We start from the raw sequence: 23,860 nt of genomic DNA, 5'->3' as shown, positions 1-23,860 counted from the left end.
CTGCTCTCCAATATAATGCAGTTCTTTACTGGAGTAGCGCCTATGACCACTCCCGTTGACTGGGCCCAGGGACACCCCAAAAGGGGCAGCATAACTGGCGCCGGGCGCAGACGGGCTTGCCTTTGCAGCGGCGCGCCCGCTGCACGCACACGCCAGCATCAGCTTTTCAATCCGAGAGTCAGAGGAGCACGTGAGAAGCTAGACCGCCGCTATGCAGAGGCATAGGGGTGACTCTGAAACCACTAGCAGGAAAATCATTTTTTAAAATATTTTTTTAAATAGACAAAGTGAGCAGATTTTTAAAAAGTAGACTAAATGAGCAAATTAAAAAACGGCCAGGAACCACAGTCAGCTCCTTACCAACAACCTCCAGCCTTAGAGCTGCCCTCAATGCTGCGTGCTTGCGCCAGCGTCAACTTTTCAATCAGAGAGTCCGAGGAGCACGTGAGAAGCTAGACCGCCGCTCCGCTACTCCCAAGATGGTGGGTCCGCTCGCTCGGACAGACCCGCAAATCGGGAAGAGACGGAGGAGAGAGAGCGAGTCACCCCCTATGCCTCTGAAATCACTAGCAGGTAAATGAGCTTTTAATATTTATTAAAATTGACAAAGTGGGCAGATTTTTTTAAAATAGACAAAATGATCAAATTAAAAAACGTCCAGGAACCACACAGTCAGCTCCTCACTAACAACCTCCAGCCTTAGAGCTGCCCTCAACACATCAAAGGATGTTGAGCGTCCTTGCCGAAACTCGAACCCGGTTCTCCAGCTTTGAGGTTGACGCTCTAATTGTAAGGCTACATCCTCTCTACATGATATAGATTGCACTTGCCTGGGCTGTCAATCCGCAGCGCTGCTAATTCTCAGTACTGACAGTGTAACTAAAACTGGTGGCAGCGGATGAGGCATGCACGCTGCGAGCTCCTGGTAGGCTTGGGGGCTAGCTGAGTTGAGCTGCCACATGTAACAATAGCCAGAATTGCACACCGCCGCCGCGGTTCAAGCAAAGTTGTGGGAGGCTGGCTGCTCCAATGGCAGCCCTGTTCGCACCACGCGGTAAACTATTAAAATCGTCAATGTGGATCCCTGCGTCCGGACAGACCCAGACCCAACTCTACGACCGCATTGGCCGCTGGAGCCCAGAGCACACCTATGCTCACTGCTGCAGGTGAGAGTCTGAAAATGATTCATGCCTGGAGGCGTGTTTGCCCCATCATCACTGCTTGTTTCCTTGTCCGTCCTCCACCCTCTGCATAGTTGCTTGCCATTGATGTTGCTTTAAGTTTAAGCCCTGGCATTGGTTCCCAATCTGTGTGCCGCGGCACCCTGGTGTGCCCTCCAAACTAGCCAGGGGCGCTGCGCTCCAAAGGTTTCAGATTTTAGAATTAAAGTCATAAATGTGCCAATAACATCTTAGAAATGTGAGTTATCTAGTAATAGAATAAAACCTCTTTGTCCACCAGATGACAACAGAGCATTCTTTATTGAGAGTGCAGAACTGAATGTTACTAATGGAGATGGGTTACTCCCATTTCCTGCTTAAGAAGCCAGCAACCAAGAGCTTCTGCATGGCAAGAGGTCACCGGTGGCCAACCCACAACCTGAGTGTTAACAGGCTGCTAGAGAACACAGGAAGGAAACGCGTTTTGTAATGCAGCTACCTTAGAACATACCGGGCCCATGTTAAATGTGTGTAGCTGGAGCCCAACTATTAAGACACCGATATAAGCAGCATCCTCCAGGCTCATACAGTTCCCGAAATACATTTGGAAGAGGAGGCAAAAAGGTTCGTCTTTTTTCCTGGTGGATTAGGGAAATACTTCAGAAATGAGGAAAACAGTGCTGTTTTGAAATTAAAAAGAGAAAGAAGAAACACTACCTGCCCCACCATGGAATGAGTTTGCCTTCCTTCTGGAGAGCTGGAGTCTGGTGGTTCTGAGTGTCAGTAAAGGGAATCAACTGAGAGAGGCTGGAGGATAGTGACCACTGCTTAGCTTGACTAAGATCTGTTCTGAGGCTCCCTATATGCCCTTACTCCACCGCACCTAATTTTGCACCTGCATTTTCCTGACCTGAGCCCATCAGGGCCTGCGTACCTCCTCACCACCCACTCCAGCGGATTTCCTATGATGAGGGGCCAGAGACCAATTCATACCCACCTATGAACCTTTATTAATTGAAAAGCTGCAATAAACATCGGTTTGTCCCTCATACCAGTGTAGCCCTTTCGACCTCTACATTGGCAGTTCTGACCGTGCCAGTGTCAATTGCTTTTGCCGACTCTGCAGTACTGAAGAACACATATGCTCATCAGGAGTACACACCCTGAGCTAAAACGAAACTGAGATAGGAAGAAAGCACAACCGACCCCCTGCATGGATGGTGCTCGAGCAGCGCAGTTACCCCAATGCTGCCCAACAAAAGTAGTGTATTCAATCTGCAGGACCTAGTTAGATGTAGCCTTGCAAAACTGTGCCCTGACTTTGCGCTTGAACTACAAAGATAAACTTACCATTAAAGCTGTATTTCTGTCATAGATGGTCAGACAGCCCGCAGCATAGTTTTAGGTACTAAGTAACCACAAACATTTACTCTGAGAACAGATTGTAATTTTGGCTTCCTGAAGTTATAAAGTATATGTTCCTAAGGTAAATTAAGTCCGTTTTCATGTTATAAATGTAAAAGAATTGACATGTATTGTGTGTGATAAATGTCCCTACTGAACTAGGCGTTCCAATCCATTCTACACTACAGGAGTACTGTTGGCATGGGGTACTCCAAATTATTTTCATGAAGAAAAGTGTGAGTTCTCCCGGGGCGGGGCTTACATCCATCCACCTGCAGAAAAATGTCACATAATAGGGAGCCACGGCCAATAAGCCAAGGGAGTCATTGGTTGAAAAAGTTTGGGAACCACTTTAAGGACTCAAAACACTCCTTTCACTTTTACAAACACTGATCTGATATATTGGTTATAAAGGATTAACAGCTAGATTCATCAAGCGTAAATCCGCTCGCAAAGGGGCAGATTCTCAGAATCTGACCCTTTGCGACCAGGATTTTTGCATTTGGGATGCATCATCCCAAATGCAAAAATCGGTAATTAAGAATTCGCTAAATTGCGATTCTTTGCATTTAAGGAATCTCAAATTGAGATTCCTTAAATGCAATGCATGAACCTTATCAAAATTGCGAATTCGAAATCTGGGGCCGCTATTTACCGCCAAGTCTAACTACATGGTAAATAGCAAAAACTTAGAAAAATGCACTTTTGTGCATTTTTCTAAGTTGTATTTTACACAAACACATGTCCTTGGGATATGTGTGTGCGCAACACCAGTGTACATTACCATTTCAGGGGTGCAACAGGGTGTCCTTTGGACACCCTGGCACCCTTGAAATTGCAAACAATTAGCGAATCGCAAATAAGGAAGCAGTAGAAATCGCTAAAATATTGCGATTTCTACATGCATCCCGTTTTGCGAGTCTTTAATAGCGAATCCTTAAAATTTGCTATTAAGGACTCGCAAAACAGGGCTTTGATGAATCTGGGGGCTAATTAATAATTGAAGACTTATTTCTGTTGTATAAACTGATGCCATCTGTTTATTTCAGCAGTTAGATCGCTATTGCAGCCAGTATGTTCAGTAAGTGTCCCATCTCTGGAGGCTGCGCGGCTTGCCCGCATCCCTCCTTCACCCTTTAGGAGCTTCTTGGCTGGCATTGCACTAGAGGTGTCTGCTGCACGTGTCTCTGCAACCGTTGGACTTTCTGCTGAAAGGCAAAGCAGGTTTCCCCGTGACCTGTACTTTAAATTACGGCAGCGGAATATATTCCTTTACTGCATGCAGCGTTTGTTTATTCGAGGCTCGTGTTCCCTTCATGTACGGCATACTTCTACTGCGACGGCTCAAAAGACTATCCGCCCCATGCACTTCTTACCTGCTGTAATATTTAGATCACAATTTATAGCACACACCATCAACAGAGGTCTCTTAGCATTTACTTCCAAGTACTCTGCATACTGGTTTAGAGTACATTGACAACATACCTGTGGCAAGCGCATTAACCCACTGTTCTGTCTCTTGTGATATTGTAAGGCAGGGAGATCTTACTCTACCATAGCTCCCAAAGCTCCCAATAGTGCTATCCCACCTTAAATGGCATGGCATTTTACTGGCTGACAATAAATGTATTTAAAAAAAGAAGGGTGGATTAAGATGTTGGCAAATCCGGTAATTTTGTTTCTACATAACTCTGAGCATCGGTACATAGCTACTCCTCTTAGTCCAGCTAATTGCTTTAGTATTCCACGTGCTGATTGGGGACTGGTGCCTCCCCCAGCTTCTCAGACCGGTGAGGACCCAGTGCGTCCATCCACTTACTTCCTGATTCGGATTTGATAACATTGTGATCTGGTTTTGTTGAATTTAAATGCAGATGGTTTTGTCGAATTTCCAATGGCATGCGTTGATTGAATAACACAACTATGCGCCGCATTCGGCTTTGGACGTTGTAAGGACACAATGTTTGCACCTATTTACATAGAATTTTAGGCTGTATGGTCTTGGATCCTAGTGGCAGCCACCACAATGAAGAGGAAGTGGGGCGGGCTTGGGATAGAGCAGGAGGGGGAGCAAGCGCGGGGGGAGGGGGGCAATGGGGGGAGGGGGGGAATGCACAAATAAATAAGCCCTTACCTGGAGCTGCTGCCCGCGACGCCCCTCGGCCTTCCTGGTCCCAGCAGGAACTTGGACAGCGTCACGGACTCCCTGTGCAATCCCTGTGCTGCTTTCATAATATGAGAGCAGCGTGGGGATTGGCCTAAGCGGGCTGGAAAGACGCTCGGCTCTGACCAGGGAGTCTGTGTGAATTTCACCAGCCCAGCTGTTAAATACAGCTAGGCTGGGGAAACCTAAGTGCGCATGTGTGTTTTGCCTGAGACGGCTGGCGAAACACATATGCACACTTAGTGAGCGCACATAGCATTCCTCCTCCCCATGCCTCGCCCTGCACAAGCTGGCAAATAAAAAATAAAACGATGCTAAAACATTTATTTATTTTTCATTTGCTGGCTCTGAGCCAGGCAATGGGGCGGCGCTTCTCGGCCATTGCGGAGGAGCTGCCGCTGTTAGATCCTAAATACAATTTTTTACATTTCTGAACATTATTGATCTTCTATGTTGTAATTCTTTTTGTTATAATTCAGATTATATGCTAATTTATAATAAGCATTTGTAAAGCCAATAGGTCTCGCCTATTCAAAAGCTATTGACTATCTTTTGGCTTTGTTGTACAGCAGCATGGCTAAAAGTAAAGTTAGGGGAAAAAAACATTGGCCGTGGCATTGTGTTTCCAAACATTACATTTAGCCACGTTGCACAGCCACGCTGCAGTACTACAAAGTTAAAAGACACTAATTGAAATGTAAAAAGCTTTTTCCTAGGCAAGACGTATTGGTTTTGCCAATATTTTTTTTTTTTTTTTTTGCTGTGCTAGGGGCAAATGGTCACTGCTGCAGTGTTAATCTGCCCTCCCCCTTCCACAGATGAAGAAGTCAAGACATCAGATACTAGGCTCTGGCAGGGGAAGGGCCTCTGACTGAGATCTACATTTCTGAAAACCTTTGTTTTCTTGTTGGCCTCAAAGTTACCGATAAGAATGCAAGTCCTAAAAGAACCATACATTGGCAAAGCCAATAGGTTTTTCCTATGCAAGATCAATTGGTTTGTCAATGTTTTTTAGGGATTTTGCACCACAGCTCGGGCTGCTGTGCAACATGGCGGAAAGGAAACAAAAATATTTGTAATTGGTATGAATGGTCCCCTGCTGGCCACATGACAGCTCGTTTTTTCCTTTACCTTAACCCATTTTGCACAGCAACCTGCGCTACTTTGCAATACGTAAAAAAGATTGACAAAGCCAGTAGATCTTGCATAGGCGAAACCTATTGTTTTTGACAGATGTCAAACAAGCATTAGCAGTCTTATACCGATAGCATTAGTCTTTTACCGATTCTCAAGTATACATGAAATGGGTCTGTTGGAAGATGAGTTTGCTAGAGAATTTTCTGATCAATGCTGAAAATGGATCTGTGACAACTATAGAACATCAAGCACAACTGATCTTATTTGTAACCAAGGGCTGACCCAATCGCACCTATCTTTCAAACCCTACGTTATTCTGACATTCTTTTTTGCCATCACCTAAAACAAAACATGCATGGTCAAGGCCAGTAGGTCTCGACTATGCGAGAGCTATTGGCTGTGTCGTTTTGCCAATGCTTGTTTCAGCAGTTTATTGGCTGGTTTTATGGGCAATTGGGCCGTGTTCTTATGTTTTCAAAGCAATTTGAGGGACTCTTGGCCATGAAGCACTACGTAAGCTTTATTCAATGAAAAGCTGTCTGTTTCTTGCATCTATGTAAACGTGAAACTTGCGTGCACTTCTTGTCACGTTTGTACAGTGCTGGACATCTTGTGCATAAAAATGACTCAAGCTGAATAGCAATACTTTTTTAGTCCATATGAAACAGATGTAAAATGAGGCAATGTAATTAAAAGTGTTAAAAAGTAACAAAGTGTAGAACTCATTAATTAGGGTACTGGTGGTTCTGTAACACATTATTCAAGGACAATAGCCTAGGCGGTCAAAAAAGGCCATGCACGATGACCTGTGTGTGGGTGGACAGTCCACGTCATCACAAAGAGTAGTTTGTGACTGCTCATAGTTGCCTCGTACTCTCACAGCAAGCACATGTTGGCAGAAGGTGGCATGGAAATACACAGATATAGATACATCGCATGTATCATTAAAAGGAGGAAACACAGAGGCACACTGTCACCCTGTCTCTCGGCTTTGCAGTCACTCTGGCAGAAGCAGTCACACAGAGAAATAACCTCATTTACAAAGTACATGTTGTGCACATGTGCACGCACGCTGACAGGCATGCACAGGAAAGTTACTTCGACAAAATCACTGCCACACACAATACACAGTGAATACATTTACACACATGCACACAAGGATACACATACACAAATTCATAGGCACATATGAAAACAACTGAAAGCAGGCATGTAGACAGGGAGACTAATACAAAGAGATAGTAACAAAAAAGTAAGTCATGTTGACAGTTATATCAAAAGTAAACCTATCAGTTAACTTATTAAACAAGTAGCAATTTGGGGGGCTAGCTGGGCAAGCAATAAAGGATGAAGTCGGCGAGCATGGAGGGGGCAAGCAGTGATGAGAGAGTGGGTGGGGGACAGGTCAAGCAGCCACGTTCCTGCCTGTACCTAAGTTGGCTGCCGCTCGTGACTAAGTCGCGGTGAATGCACAGTCCACCTTGGCTGTACAGAGTTTGAGGTCCTGTGTGCGGAAGTGCCAGTTGATGACGTCGACGGCATCGCACTGAGGTAAAGGAAGCAAGCTTACTTGACACACGCATGGTTTACCTTTCCTGTTGTTTTATACAACTACATTGTCCCTGTACTAATAAACGTTGTGCACTATATTAGGCTATATGTTAAAGTAGCAAATGTGCAGATTAGCACAAGACTGCCCATCTTGTACATACCAGAGGGGGCAGACCGGTTCCTGAAGACTGTTCTGGCTTTCCTTAAGAGAGCAGCAAGCCTGAGGTCATCCGGTGTGCGCTGGCAAAGCTAACCTGTGGTCCCCCTCACTCCTCCCATTCCTGCTGTCCAGCGACAAGGGACCAAGCGACAAGGGACCAATTCAGTGAAAAAGTGCACCAAACAAACGAAAAATACATCAGAGTGTAAGGGGACATGTAACTGGGGCGCCACAAAGTTAAAAACACACCCAAAGGCAGGCCAAAGAGCAACGTTTTACCAAGAAAGGAATTCCAAAAAGTACAAGAAGGAACAAATGGAAAGTGGTGGGCGTTGTCCAAGCACCCCAACCAGCTACAGCATGCCTTGCAGAGCGGTGCATGCACGCTGCTAGGCTCAACCTAAAAATTGGAACTATATATTGATATTGAAATTCAGGTGTGTGTTTCTGGTCTAGGAAGAAACTGGCCTGGCAGTTTGGTTTGGACTGTTTCCATGGGGAGTAGGGTCAAGACGGATTTGTATATGGCTGGGTCTAAACTGGAATGGCTTGGCATGAAAAAAAAGATGGATTTACCCTCTGATTGGGGGTGAGTTTGATTAATTCAGCATTCCGTCTGTCATCTGTTCTTTTTGCATTTGTCCCCCTAAGTAGGAAGGATATATTCTCAGACGTGGGTCCCATGCTCGCTACGCCACCAGATTCGAGCTAGCCTGGCTGCTGAAGGGTGTTACCTCTGTTCCTTTTGCAAATATCTCTTGCATCACAGAGGGACCTCGTGGTAGAGGGCCATTCCCATTACTTGAATACCTACAGACTTTCTCTCTTATCTCCCTCTCACTAAAGTTTGTCTGAAGAAGCTGCTGTCAAGTCGTAGACGGAATGCTGGAACAGCCCTTGTGCAGGATTACCATACTTTGTGATGCACTCTACAATCTGTTTAAAATGCTGCCATCCGTTGGACCACAGGAGTAGAGAAAAAAAAAAGGTTATTCAGGCTAGATGTGCCCTTCAATAGTTTCCTGTTCGAAACCCTATTAGACTCAAGTTACGGTGCCTGAGTCTTATTTTTAAAAACTTACAATTCCTCCCACAGTTATTCGGAAAAAGAAAATGATCCCCAATTGTTTCCTCAAAAGGTTGAGGTTTATACCAAGTAGCTGACATGGTTATACCCAGGTAAAAAAGCAAAAGCATAGGTGGAAGAACATTTTCGGTGCATGTCCAAAATTTTTGAATTTGCTTCCTTGAAAACTAAAAGCCATCCCTAAGCTCTTCACTTTTGAGAATGCTCTCAAGATCTAGCAGTTTTAGGTGCTTCGATGACCTGCACCAAATGGTTTTGAGGTAGTGGGTGAGATACAAATGTTATGATTGCCGGATTGGTTTATACGGATGCGCAGTTGCCCACCTGATGGACCGATGGTGGAAAGTTGACATACACTTTGATTTGTGCTATGACAAAACCCATAACATCCCAATGAAGGGGGATCTGACAGAGGCAAACTAACATTCTCCTAGAAGCACCCATTGACTTATTCTTTCATAATACTGATCAACCAGAAAACATACCCTTTCAACGATTGTGCAATTTAAGTTTCTGTTTATGAATTACACAACACCGGACCCCAATACCTCAATGACAGAATCAGCCTCCACGTTTCCAAACTAAACCTCCGATCCACCAACCTCCTCCTCGCCAAAACCCCACGCATCGGCAGAGCAGGGGTAAGATCCTTCTACTACCTCGCGGCCAAGACCTGGAACATGCTCCCTCCCTGAACACCTTTAGGAAGGCTCAGAAGACCTGGCTTTTCAAATGAAACAGATCTGCTGACCCCCCTCTCCCCCACCCACCAACCTCCAGCACCTTGAGATCCTCACGGGGGAGTAGTGTGCCTATAATTTCCCTGATTGTTTGATTGAGTTGTTTGTAAAGATGTCCCATAGGGAATGTTAAAAAATAGATACGTATTTAAATGAATACTGGCCTAATTTGGCATTTTAACAATTCTTTCATTGTAGATCACGCTGTAATAAGTAGGGCAACAGCTTGGTTTCAGTGGGACAGTCACTGCTCACAAAGTCAGGCACCGGGAAATTGTGCATCAGTACTGTCAGCAAGTTCCAGGGCACAGGACCTACCACAAGCAGGCCACCCTTTAGGGCAGTGGCTGAAAAGGATGAAGGAAGTGGAGAGTGGCCACCATACTTTGGGTTTGACTCCACTTGTAAACCTGTCTTGCAGTGATCCCCACATCAGCTTCTTGACTCTCTAAGCTCACGTGCTCTAAAGGATGATGAGGTGGTAGTTTTCTCTCTGGGAAGGAGGGAGAGAGGGTGAGAACTCTCCTTTCTGATACCAGCATTCTTAGGAAAGGGTTGCCAACACCAACAGGTCACCTGTTCTATCATGTTCCTTGTAGCATGGCGTGCAGCAACCGGGATAGAGCTCTGGGCTTTAATCAAAGCAGATACTAGGCTTTAATCAATGAAGGTTCTAGGCTTACCAGGCAGACTTATTCCTTCTTCCTTTACATCACAGTAAGTCTAGTCCTCAGTCCTGGAGTCTATTTGCTCGTATCCAGGGGAGTTAGTCAGGTTTTCTTGCCTCTGGAGAAGTCTTTACTCTGAATGGAGTTAAGGTGGATGGTGCATTCTGAATGGACTCACCTGTCCATAGTGTATTGAGAAACGGGGTCAGCCCAAGCAAGCCGGCCACTCTGATTCAAAGTTGTTCAAAACATTTGGAGAGGGCCTATGACTGTCCCTTTAGCTGCACTGTAGTTCCACACCAACCTGCTTCCAAAGATGGCTTGTCAGTCTGGTTTCTATAGGGATGGTAGGCACTGCATAATGCCTACTGCATATCTGTAATGGAGCCAGATAACCTCCTCCTTGATCAGGAGGTCTTGATGAACTACTGCTTACTGGGCACAACAGGACACAGGATGTGGAAAGAGTAGGCAACCTATCGCTTCTGTGTGCGTTGCATTGGCCAGGATAGTGGCCGCCGTCCTTTGCTCATGTTTTTCATCTCACTGTAACTGGCTTTGATTCAGGCTAAGTGTGCCTTACTGCTCCGTAGATGGTTTATGAATCCAAACCAAACACATAAAATTAGTTTTACAGTAGTATCAAAAATAAAAGGGAGGGGAGGAGATGGCTCTACAGGGTGACATATAGGAGATGGACAGCAGACCCCTTGTGTGCCTTTAGCTGTGAGACACTGGGCTACATAAATACAGGCTGCACAAACTGTTTCTCCACACCCCTCATTTGTTCAAGCACTACTTCACAGACAGCGGGGCACCTAGGCCGGGCAGAGTCAGTGATGACTGACTACAATGAGAGCAAGTAGGAGGTCCCCTCACTGGTGTACATGTAGAAATGCCTAAACTTCAGGACAATAGTACAGCTGCCTCCAATCATTAGTCCTGTCATGGCCTGGTCATAGGCAGTCACAGTAGCAAAATAGGCAATACCCTTTAACTAGCACAAGGGGGTGGGTATACAAGCATATCAAAAATATAAAGATTGTGCATTGAGCAACACGTAACTATATACCAAATACATTCTTGCCTTACACATATAATCTGTTTGAATGATGAATGATAAAGAGAGACATTTCACACAATAATGCTATTAATGCAAAAGTTTTTTTTTTTTAACATATCTTATATACACATGTATGTATATAAATATCTTAAGAGACCCCATCAACCTTTGAATAAACAATTATTCAAACAAAGAACAATATTTACATCAATATATAAATGACCATCGTGAAAGAAAGAAACAGTAAAAGGGGATTACACATAAACAAAAATACTAAAAAGGCTTTTTGAAGGAGACAAATGCCATTGGTGATTGTTCTTGCTGAAGTTGACCTTCTTAGATGTTATGAGTCGACATTTCAGTCCCTGTGAGAAAGTGCCTCTTTTGCATGGTTAGCCCCCTACTTTTTGCCTGGTCTTGATTGGTTTTCAGATGTAGTGCACAGGGTTCCTGCCAATCAGGTCCCCTGTGCCAGTGCTCCTTCCCTAAAAACAAATCCCCAACTGGTACTTCTACCCCTCTAAGTCCCTAGTAATTGGTACGCTGGGTATCTAGGGCCTGGGTGCTAAAGAGCGTCCCCTGGGATGCCCCGTCCCCTCCCCTCTTCCTCGGACCATGCCACTGCCTTGCAGCTTGTAGGCCTCTGTGAGGGAGAAAACAACAAAGTCGACATGGCTTCCTGTCTGGGTGCCATGCCAACCAGCAGTGCCTGTAGGCGTAAGTTAGTCACCCCCCTGGCAGGCCTCACAGCCCTAAGGCAGGGTACATTATGCCACAGGTAAGGGCATATCACATGAGCAGGTATGACCCTAGAATATTTGGGTCCATTTACCTAATATTGTAAGTGCCAGGGAAGCCATAGAGAGTTGTACACGATCTGGGATCTCAACATCTCGAGTTCCACAGCACCACAATAGCTTCACTGTACCAAACCACTCCTTACAATAAATCCCCACTGATGCCAGTGTGGGATTTAGTGTATCATGTACTCAGTGGGGCCCCCTGAAAACCTGCCAACCCTGGTGTAGTTTCTGACTGGCTGTAGGTAGCCAGCCACCACCAGACATGTTTTTGGACTCCTGAATAGAGAGCCCCTGCTCTCTGGGACCAGAAAAAATGCACATTCTGGGCAGAGGTGTCATACCTCCTCCCCCAGGATGGCCCAGTGCTCGAAGAGGGAAGTTTTAATTTAAAGGCCTAACGCCTTTGTAATGTGACAACCAGTCTCTGCTATTGGCAGCAGATGGCAGCCCCGGGTTTACACCCCCACTTTGAGCAGGAAAACTTTACTTTAAATGAATAGGAGGTGTGCCCACCTCTGCCAACCCTCCCACTAAGGTGGGAGGGGCAAGGTGAAGTACAATTTTCAGTCCCGCCATCTTGAAGTTGGGGAGACACCTGCAATCAGGTCTATGCCCTCCCCCCACAGGAGGGTGGCACACAGAGGGTGTAGTTACCCAGGGAAAGTGCCCATTGACCCTACCTGCTAATCCCCTAAAACACCTCCTAAATTTAGTATTTAGGTGGCTACTCCAGACCTAGAGCGCTAGATCTGCGACAACCTACAAAGAAAGAAGATTTAAGACGACGGCTGCCATGGCCCCAGCCCTACTGTCCTGTCTCCAGTTTTGCAGAACCTGCAACCTGTCTTGCAGCCAGCGACCTGTGATACTCCTGGGAGGACTGTTGCTTTCAATAAAGACTCTAATCTCCCAAGTACAGCCGAACTGTACAGAAGAAATCTACCCCGATGACTCCAGATCCTGGCAGATCCGCGTCTCCTGCCCACTCTGCACCCGACGCCCACAGCCTCAATCTGGGTGACTCACCTGTGCAGTGAAGTCTCCCCGGCGATCCTGACCTCATGGCCAGCATTGGCTCACCTCTCCTGCCCTCCATGACGGTGCCTGCAGTGTGAATCCAGAGAGTCCCTCCAGACCGTGACCGGCTCCAGTAAGAAGACTCCTACGTCCAAAAGGCACCACTGCACCCAAAGCCTCCTGGCCCTTGGGGAACTGAACCGACGGTGCCCCTAGGACCACCTACATCTCTACTTACCGCTGCTGCCGTTGGTCTTCCTCCTGCTACCTCCGGTGACACACCTGCGGCATCTTTCCTGAAAGAAGGGTCCCCATTGAAAAGCATTGGACGCCGATGTTGAAATCGCAACCTGTACCCAGCCGCCCCAATGCCGCTGTGGTGCATGTTTGGTGCTTCTTTTGTTAAATTTATTTATTTAAAATGTAATAATTTTTTTTTCATAACATTAGGAGCACAAGCAACAATGCAGCAGTACAGAGTCACTTTTACGACGCCACTGTGTCAAAACCTTGCGCCTGCTTGAAGCAGGAGTAAGGAGTGATGCAAGATGCTGAGCCTGTAGGGTCCTTAAGATACCACACAATTGGATTGCACAAGACCAGCCCAAGTGGTCACGCGACACTCAATGTATCATCAATATCCTATCCGACCACCCATTTGGCGGAACCTCGTCATATAGGACACCTGGAACTAGGGTAGTGCGTCAAGGCCCAGATGAATTGGCCATACACCCCATAGTTCTGGCTCAAACGGTGAAAGTGTCCATACCACTGAATGGTGCTGGTCATGTGCAGTGCAAACGAAAAAGTGAGTGGGTGATGTTAAAATGGCGTTCCAGGCAAAAAAAGTTTTTTATTAGTATTCACCTGGACGTCAGGTTAAAAACAGGTGTAGAACAGTGTGAAAAAATCACTGTTTGCTTAGCTTATGTTGTAAAATCGGCCAACATGTTTCTGCCAACTGGTGTGACTACACCGGCATTCTTCAGGGCCATATAAATAAGCTGTTGCTACTGCATAGAAAACACTCTAATATTTCTAAAGTGATGAAGACAGACCAAGAATCCTCGAGGACTGTCAAACTAATGGTGTGGTCAAATTGACCATCCTACCGTATCCCCTTGTGCAAATGTCTTGATGGAGGATACATTCCCATCAGTATGTGGGAGTCAAACCTCACCTCACCCGGCAACGGCTCGGAGAATGAGGCCCCGCTCTCTCCGTCGGTACCTCTCGACTGAGTGCTCAGTCGAGAGGTACCGACGGAGAGAGCGGGGCCTCATTCTCCGAGCCGTTGCCGGGTGAGGTGAGGTTTGACTCCCACATACTGATGGGAATGTATCCTCCATCAAGACATTTGCACAAGGGGATACGGTAGGATGGTCAATTTGACCACACCATTAGTTTGACAGTCCTCGAGGATTCTTGGTCTGTCTTCATCACTTTAGAAATATTAGAGTGTTTTCTATGCAGTAGCAACAGCTTATTTATATGGCCCTGAAGAATGCCGGTGTAGTCACACCAGTTGGCAGAAACATGTTGGCCGATTTTACAACATAAGCTAAGCAAACAGTGATTTTTTCACACTGTTCTACACCTGTTTTTAACCTGACGTCCAGGTGAATACTAATAAAAAACTTTTTTTGCCTGGAACGCCATTTTAACATCACCCACTCACTTTTTCGTTTGCACTGCACATGACCAGCACCATTCAGTGGTATGGACACTTTCACCGTTTGAGCCAGAACTATGGGGTGTATGGCCAATTCATCTGGGCCTTGACGCACTACCCTAGTTCCAGGTGTCCTATATGACGAGGTTCCGCCAAATGGGTGGTCGGATAGGATATTGATGATACATTGAGTGTCGCGTGACCACTTGGGCTGGTCTTGTGCAATCCAATTGTGTGGTATCTTAAGGACCCTACAGGCTCAGCATCTTGTCTCACAGACCCTTCAATTCTTTTTGTTTGTTCATAGTTCAAGTAGGGGTGTTTGAATATGGAGAGTCTATAAATATTTATCCCCTTGACCCTTCCTAAAATTGTTGTTTCTCAGTAAGGAGTGATGCAGCATGTTAGGAATATGCATTCCTAACCATTGCTGGAGTTGCTTCTTACTTGAGACATGAATACAGCAATGCGCTGCCCTTACGCCGACAAGATGTGTCAAGGATCTGTCTATCCTTGCGCCACAAGTGCGCCGCATTGTAAATGCGGCACCTCCATGGTGGCGCAAGGCGGATCCTTTAACTTTGAACGTTGTTCAGTGAAAAGGCCCCATTCCCTCTTAGGACCTCCATGTAGATGTGTAAAAACAATGCGCCCGACAGTGCATCTCTTCAGTCGTCAGCACCTGAATTGCTATCCCTCCGTTATTCTGACCTCATCTATGGTCATGAGGATATGTGTGCACACTGTATCACACCCACTGTCACTATGCTATTCCTAACGGAACTCAACAATTTTAAACAAAAGCACAGGTGCACCACTTCTCAATATGCAGGATAAGCAAATATACAATTTATTCCTAAGCTTCCTGCCTCTGCTCTCTGGTCTCGACACCTGGCACCTTGACGAACCCCTGACGGCATGCCTGACAGCATAATATTGGCTGCAGGCTAACAATTGATGGCGTATTGCCCTAAAAATATATGATTCAGAAAAGGGGGTGGTGGTGATGAACAGAGTGTCTGAATTAAGCAGACCACTCTTACCCAGTCCAAAGATCAGGGCTTGATCCATCACCGTTTTTTAGCTCACTGCACCATCCCAGCTCAGAACCTGGCTACATGCAAATTAGTCTGACCCTGGCCCAGTGCATCATGGGAACAGGGCAGACCAAACTACCAAGCCCATTCTTATACTGGGAAGGAAACAAGCTTCCGGGGACCGGTTTCTGGCATTTCAGCCGTCTTCGGCCCGGCTTGCTTGAATCCTGATGGTGCAATGAGCAAGGGACTCACATCTGAGTATACCCTTCCACGCTTATGGTGGAAAAAAACGATTCAGAAAAGGGGGTGGTGATGAACAGAGTGTCTGAATTAAGCAGATCACTCTTACCCAGTCCAAAGTTCAGGGCTTGATCCATCACCGTTTCTTTAGCTCACTGCACCATCCCAGCTCAGAACCTGGCTACATGCAAATTAGTCTGACCCTGGCCCAGTGCATCATGGGAACAGGGCAGACCAAACTACCAAGCCAATTCTTATACTGGGAAGGAAACAAGCTTCCGGGGACCGGTTTCTGGCATTTCAGCCGTCTTCGGCCCGGCTTGCTTGAATCCTGATGGTGCAATGAGCAAGGGACTCACATCTGAGTATACCCTTCCACGCTTATGGTGGACAAAAACGATTCAGAAAAGGGGGTGGTGATGGACAGAGTGTCTGAATTAAGCAGACCACTCTTACCCAGTCCAAAGATCAGGGCTTGATCCATCACCGTTTTTTAGCTCACTGCACCATCCCAGCTCAGAACCTGGCTACATGCAAATTAGTCTGACCCTGGCCCAGTGCATCATGGGAACAGGGCAGACCAAACTACCAAGCCAATTCTTATACTGGGAAGGAAACAAGCTTCCGGGGACCGGTTGCTGGCCTTTTAGCCGTCTTCGGCCCGGCTTGCTTGAATCCTGATGGTGCAATGAGCAAGGGACTCACATCTGAGTATACCCTTCCACGCTTATGGTGGACAAAAACGATTCAGAAAAGGGGGTTGTGATGAACAGTGTCTGAATTAAGCAGACCACTCTTACCCAGTCCAAAGATCAGGGCTTGATCCATCACCGTTTTTTAGCTCACTGCACCATCCCAGCTCAGAACCTGGCTACATGCAAATTAGTCTGACCCTGGCCCAGTGCATCATGGGAACAGGGCAGACCAAACTACCAAGCCAATTCTTATACTGGGAAGGAAACAAGCTTACAGGGACCGGTTTCTGGCATTTCAGCCGTCTTCGGCCCGGCTTGCTTGAATCCTGATGGTGCAATGAGCAAGGGACTCACATCTGAGTATACCCTTCCACGCTTATGGTGGACAAAAACGATTCAGAAAAGGGGGTGGTGATGAACAGAGTGTCTGAATTAAGCAGACCACTCTTACCCAGTCCAAAGATCAGGGCTTGATCCATCACCGTTTTTTAGCTCACTGCACCATCCCAGCTCAGAACCTGGCTACATGCAAATTAGTCTGACCCTGGCCCAGTGCATCATGGGAACAGGGCAGACCAAACTACCAAGCCCATTCTTATACTGGGAAGGAAACAAGCTTCCGGGGACCGGTTTCTGGCATTTCAGCCGTCTTCGGCCCGGCTTGCTTGAATCCTGATTGTGCAATGAGCAAGGGACTCACATCTGAGTATACCCTTCCACGCTTATGGTGGAAAAAAACGATTCAGAAAAGGGGGTGGTGATGAACAGAGTGTCTGAATTAAGCAGATCACTCTTACCCAGTCCAAAGATCAGGGCTTGATCCATCACCGTTTCTTTAGCTCACTGCACCATCCCAGCTCAGAACCTGGCTACATGCAAATTAGTCTGACCCTGGCCCAGTGCATCATGGGAACAGGGCAGACCAAACTACCAAGCCAATTCTTATACTGGGAAGGAAACAAGCTTCCGGGGACCGGTTTCTGGCATTTCAGCCGTCTTCGGCCCGGCTTGCTTGAATCCTGATGGTGCAATGAGCAAGGGACTCACATCTGAGTATACCCTTCCACGCTTATGGTGGACAAAAACGATTCAGAAAAGGGGGTGGTGATGGACAGAGTGTCTGAATTAAGCAGACCACTCTTACCCAGTCCAAAGATCAGGGCTTGATCCATCACCGTTTTTTAGCTCACTGCACCATCCCAGCTCAGAACCTGGCTACATGCAAATTAGTCTGACCCTGGCCCAGTGCATCATGGGAACAGGGCAGACCAAACTACCAAGCCAATTCTTATACTGGGAAGGAAACAAGCTTCCGGGGACCGGTTTCTGGCATTTTAGCCGTCTTCGGCCCGGCTTGCTTGAATCCTGATGGTGCAATGAGCAAGGGACTCACATCTGAGTATACCCTTCCACGCTTATGGTGGACAAAAACGATTCAGAAAAGGGGGTTGTGATGAACAGTGTCTGAATTAAGCAGACCACTCTTACCCAGTCCAAAGATCAGGGCTTGATCCATCACCGTTTTTTAGCTCACTGCACCATCCCAGCTCAGAACCTGGCTACATGCAAATTAGTCTGACCCTGGCCCAGTGCATCATGGGAACAGGGCAGACCAAACTACCAAGCCAATTCTTATACTGGGAAGGAAACAAGCTTACGGGGACCGGTTTCTGGCATTTCAGCCGTCTTCGGCCCGGCTTGCTTGAATCCTGATGGTGCAATGAGCAAGGGACTCACATCTGAGTATACCCTTCCACGCTTATGGTGGACAAAAACGATTCAGAAAAGGGGGTGGTGATGAACAGAGTGTCTGAATTAAGCAGACCACTCTTACCCAGTCCAAAGATCAGGGCTTGATCCATCACCGTTTTTTAGCTCACTGCACCATGCCAGCTCAGAACCTGGCTACATGCAAATTAGTCTGACCCTGGCCCAGTGCATCATGGGAACAGGGCAGACCAAACTACCAAGCCAATTCTTATACTAGGCAGGAAACAAGCTTCCGGGGACCGGTTTCTGGCATTTCAGCCATCTTCGGCCCGGCTTGCTTGAATCCTGATGGTGCAATGAGCAATCTGTTCCTGTTCCCATCATGCACTGGGACAGGAACAGACTAATTTGCATGTAGCCAGGTTCTGAGCTGGGATGGTGCAGTGAGCTAAAAAACGGTGATGGATCAAGCCCTGATCTTTGGACTGGGTAAGAGTGGTCTGCTTAATTCAGACACTCTGTTCAACACCACCCCCTTTTCTGAATCGTTTTTGGCCCCTATAGATGTGGCAGGGTATAGTCAGACATGAGTCCCTTTCTCACTGCACCATCAGGATTCAAGCAAGCCGGGCCGACAACGGCTGAAATGCCAGAAACCGGTCCCCGGAAGCTTGTTTCCTTCCCAGTATAAGAATTGGCTTGGTAGTTTGGTTTGCCCTGTTCCCATCATGCACTGGGACAGGAACAGACTAATTTGCATGTAGCCAGGTTCTGAGCTGGGATGGTGCAGTGAGCTAAAAAAGGGTGATGGATCAAGCCCTGATCTTTGAACTGGGTAAGAGTGGTCTGCTTAATTCAGACACTCTTTTCATCACCACCCCCTTTTCTGAATCGTTTTTGGCCACTATAGGTGTGGCAGGGTATACTCAGACATGAGTCCTTTGCTCACTGCACCATCGGGATTCAAGCAAGCCGGGTCGACGACGGCTGAAATGCCAGAAACCGGTCCCCGGAAGCTTGTTTCCTTCCCAGTATAAGAATTGGCTTGGTAGTTTGGTTTGCCCTGTTCCCATCATGCACTGGGACGGGAACAGACTAATTTGCATGTAGCCAGGTTCTGAGCTGGGATGGTGCAGTGAGCTAAAAAACGGTGATGGATCAAGCCCTGATCTTTGGACTGGGTAAGAGTGGTCTGCTTAATTCAGACACTCTTTTCATCACCACCCCCTTTTTCTGAATCGTTTTTGGTCACTATAGGTGTGGCAGGGTATACTCAGACATGAGTCCCTTGCTCACTGCACCATCAGGATTCAAGCAAGCCGGGCCGACGACGGCTGAAATGCCAGAAACCGGTCCCCGGAAGCTTGTTTCCTTCCCAGTATAAGAATTGGCTTGGTAGTTTGGTTTGCCCTGTTCCCATCATGCACTGGGATAGGAACATACTAATTTGCATGTAGCCAGGTTCTGAGCTGGGATGGTGCAGTGAGCTAAAAAACGGTGATGGATCAAGCCCTGATCTTTGGTCTGGGTAAGAGTGGTCTGCTTAATTCAGACACTCTGTTCATCACTACCCCTTTTCTGAATCCTAAAAATATATGAGGCATATGGTCGGGTGTGATCGATAGTTTTGCTCTAGATGCTGTGTATACATGGGGAAACCATTCATATTATTGAGTGCCATCGAACAGAAACAATTTAGAAATTCGGAAGGAAGTGCCTAAAAGCTGATAAACTTTGTCAATGACTATGAACATGCAGTCCTTGGTTTAGATCTAATCATATTGTAGATCATACGATGCATCTCTACTATTTGAGAATTTGAATTTGATACTTTGCCGTCTATGGCTCCTTGCAATTAGGTCCACATATCAGTCAACCTTGTTACCTCTATATGATATGGGGAACAACTATTGCCCTGAATAAGTCAGCTTCAAAGATAAAACGCGTCGGCTGTGCCACTTTCAACAAGTGATGCTTATGACCTTGTTTTTATAAATCTTTTTGATACTGGAATGAAGAAAATTTTGAAAGAACACTGCTGCTTGGGAATAAATTGTATATTTGCTTTCCCTGCATATTGAGAAGTGGTGCACCTGTGCTTTTGTTTAAAATCCATGTAGATGTGGTTCACATCTTTGATAGCTTAAGTGTTTTTTAGAGACCTGTCGCTCTAGGGATTCGAGTGCAAGTCCTGCTTTAATTGGGGCATTAATATTCCACCCACTTCTATAAATAAGGGCAGGAATGAATTTGCCTCTGAAATAGGGCCTTAAATGTGGACTTGATGCTTACCAGGCCTTTTTCAACAATTTCACTTTTCGACAAATCCGACTAGCAGATTTATCATCTAACTCGAATTCCGACACCCGTGCTAACATTGGTTTGAATATGTGTTGTAATCTGTAAGGCTTTCGTACATAAAGAGCTTTATTGTTGAAGCCAGTGGCTCCTGTGCCTTGTTGAGACTGGGGGCCATAGCCCAAGCTTTAAGTTTCTTTAAATAATATATTTTTTTTTAAATTGTGCAAAAGATGATTTTATTCCCTTTTCACCCCTCAACGAACAGGATAAATATTCGCGAGTATGACCTATATGCAGTATAAACCAAATTAACCGTTGTAAAGGTACTATTGATAAAAGAAGCATTCGTGTTGGTGAGTATCTGATTTAAAGGCTCTTATCCACCTTAGCCTCGTCAAACTCTACCAGTGCCTGGCGCCCGATTTCGTCTTATTCATACGCCTTACAATTGTGACTAAATGTATGAATGCCTAAAAAATTATGAGGCTGAGTCAAAAAAGCATTTATGAGAATTAATACTGCAGGAGTACTGTTATACATACTCCCACATGCTTTTCAGAATCCGTCCTGAAATGCCCAACTACCTATTAGTAAAAGTGCAACGAGGTCAAATTCCTTTCTATTTTTACAAATTGTATATGCATATTCCTTGTATATTCATTTTCGGCACCGATTCACAAAGGCATGTAAGAGTGTGTAAAAGAGTACTACAGGAACACTATTTTATAGACTTTCGGCAGGCTTAGGTATTAAACTCAGAAGAAGTTTTACCTTTGTTTAATTGTTTAATAAATATAAACTCCTTCCGTTAGGTTAAAAAAAATGCTCTTTCTGTGATAAATTGTTCTAGAACGTTAATAAATGACGCCTTGTATGTCTCTTTTGTTTATACTATAGGAAACCAGTTTATGTTCACCCCATCTCTGGACGCTTTGATGTGGGAAACTTGCATTCCTATGTCACCTGCAACACTTACTTTCAAGAAAGGATCCATACCCTGGCAAGCTACCTCTGGTGAGAATGAAGCTATAGCTTAGAAGGCTGGTATCTCTGAAGGACTCGGCACTGTACAGCACTGGCTCATCAAGAACACCTCAGAACATTGGAACACTGCAATCAGGGCAGAAGAATTTGTATTAATATTTAGAGTACCGGATACCCACTCTAAAAGGATTGTACAATGGACGTTTTGAGCACCATGTAATCATGCAACTGAATGTGTATTTGCCTCCCTTCTGGGGATACTGCCAACAAGTTTCCATAGAGGAGAATGTTCTGCTTCCAGGTCCTGAGATACTGAAATGTTCTGCCAGCAGAACTTAGATAAGCAGATCATTATCAAAACGTTGTTGTTGAAGTAGTGACGTGGAAGAGGGTTATCTGTGGGGCCTCTTCTTACTCTCATTGTGTCCTATTTGTCCAGTAGCATGTTAGCACCTGGGACTGGGAGCCCTGGTGAGAATATCTCAAATCCTCCCGAAGAAACAAGAAGCTTCAATTGGTTTAAAGGGTGGAAGGGCACAGTAGAGTTTCAAGATATTTGTGCAAAATCTTCTTGCCAGAAGGTGTGAGGGCACTCCATGCCTAAGCTGAGGGCAGAAATGCAATTTCACCTTGGTGAGAGAGCCCTCAATAAACCAACACAAATATTTCTAAATTCCTTAATAGTATACTGTCTGATTGGCCACGTAGAGGAACCTTGGGGAGAGGATGTAGCCTTACGGCTAGAGCGGTGGACCTTGGACCTGGGAAACCGGGTTCAAGTCTCGGCAACGACACTCAACATCCCGTGATTCTGGGCAAACCAAATGATCTCCCCGTGCCTAACAAAAATAAATGTGTTCATCTGTAATGGAACTGGTGCTCATGTTAAGCAGCTGTGTCACGGGTCTAGTTCGCGCTATATAAAACCCCCCGAAAAAAACTCAAATTGCAATTTGTCACAGGCTCTAAGCCTACGATTAACAGAGGAGCTTGAGCAATAAATGAACCAGGTATTAAAGACCAGTGACACTTGGCAAATCCCATTGTGCTATACATTTGATAATATAGCATTCCATGGGCACTGGCAAACAGAGGAACAGATTTATTTGAGCACAATAGAGTTTCCTTACAAGCCCATCTTTTTATATTGTTTTTATGTGTTTTATGGACAATGGCCGGGATATTGAAGTAAACTTTCTGCACCTTTCTGAAAGAAAGAGCATTAAATGAAGTGAACTGCCTTTCACATTCAGTGCCATATAAAAGACTCAGTATTAATCACAATTTTGTCCATTGATTTGTAGCTCTAAAGAAGAAAGCACTGCCATGGTGTTTATATTTTGCTGACAGTCTTTCAGGATGCCCTAAAATTCGATTTCATAATAGCATACAGTATTGGGGCAATGTAGCTAGTAGCATGCCTTAGCCACATTTTTAATGAAAATGTAGCATTTTTGCACTACTATACGAAATAATTGAAATTGTGCATAATAATAGGTGTCTGTCTCTGGATGATTTGTTTCCAGATTGTGAAGGAACTGCCAGAAGTATCAAGGGAGGGTCATGTTCTCCTTAACTAATTCAGAAACTGTATTTAATTGTAGACACTGTTAATCAGCTGACTGAATTAAGAGAAAAACAGACTAATTTTGAAGAATTACGACTAAGCAAGTGAATTTAGTATTAAGCCTGCGATTTTTGTATTAAGCAAGTGATATTAATACATCCAGCCATAATTTGTAAAAAAAAACAGCAGAAACTATCATAATTATGCACTTCATTACATAATCAGTATTTTAATGTAATATTCTGTTAACTGAACTTACATTAATTTAGATATTTTGTGTTATTTTTTTAATTTATTTTATTGTGTTTGCTTCAATAATCATTTGCAATAAAGTTGATCTGCAATATACGTACTTAATCTTGGAAATGTAGCTGAAATGTTCTGCCTCTGCTGAATATATATGCAGTTTAAAAATTTGAGGTTTTTAAATCGGTTAGATCTCTATGGTCAATTAATGGCCGGTGTATTTCTATAACTGTGGGCTAATGAGGTAAACCGCATAGCTTTAGTACAATCAGAATATAGATATGGACCACATATATATCTAAATTGTATTAAATATGCTAATTGTTAGACCTTACACCCTTCGGTGGTAGTCCCCCAAATATTTTGCCTTTACCGCCCTATCTTGATGAATTAGTTGTTATTAGGTTCAGGACTCTCAGCATTTTACCCCAGCTAAACGGTGCTGAAGTGT

The 23,860-nt window shown here is 45.3% G+C and overlaps 1 protein-coding gene across 2 annotated transcripts in view; it reads left to right on the top strand.

Annotated features, from left to right (window-relative positions):
* Positions 1-23,511, top strand: part of LOC147730603 (uncharacterized) — a 235,450-nt gene extending 211,939 nt beyond the window's left edge. The window contains exons 9-10 of one of the 2 annotated variants that reach the window (XR_015308388.1): positions 21,510-23,387; positions 23,433-23,511. Coding sequence is in view for 1 of the 2 variants with exons in the window: in XM_086955360.1 (XP_086811486.1) it covers positions 21,510-21,630 (121 nt within the window). In the remaining variant the exon portion in view is untranslated. Of the gene's footprint in view, positions 1-21,509 lie in introns of both variants that reach the window. The other variant, XM_086955360.1, reaches the window with a different exon arrangement.
* The last annotated feature ends 349 nt before the right edge of the window (positions 23,512-23,860 follow it).

The sequence above is a fragment of the Lissotriton vulgaris genome, chromosome 2_1 (assembly GCF_964263255.1).
Source record: "Lissotriton vulgaris chromosome 2_1, aLisVul1.2, whole genome shotgun sequence".
Taxonomy (NCBI): domain Eukaryota; kingdom Metazoa; phylum Chordata; class Amphibia; order Caudata; family Salamandridae; genus Lissotriton; species Lissotriton vulgaris.
Note: the sequence above shows the minus strand (reverse complement) of the source record. Positions and strands in the feature narration are given on the sequence as shown.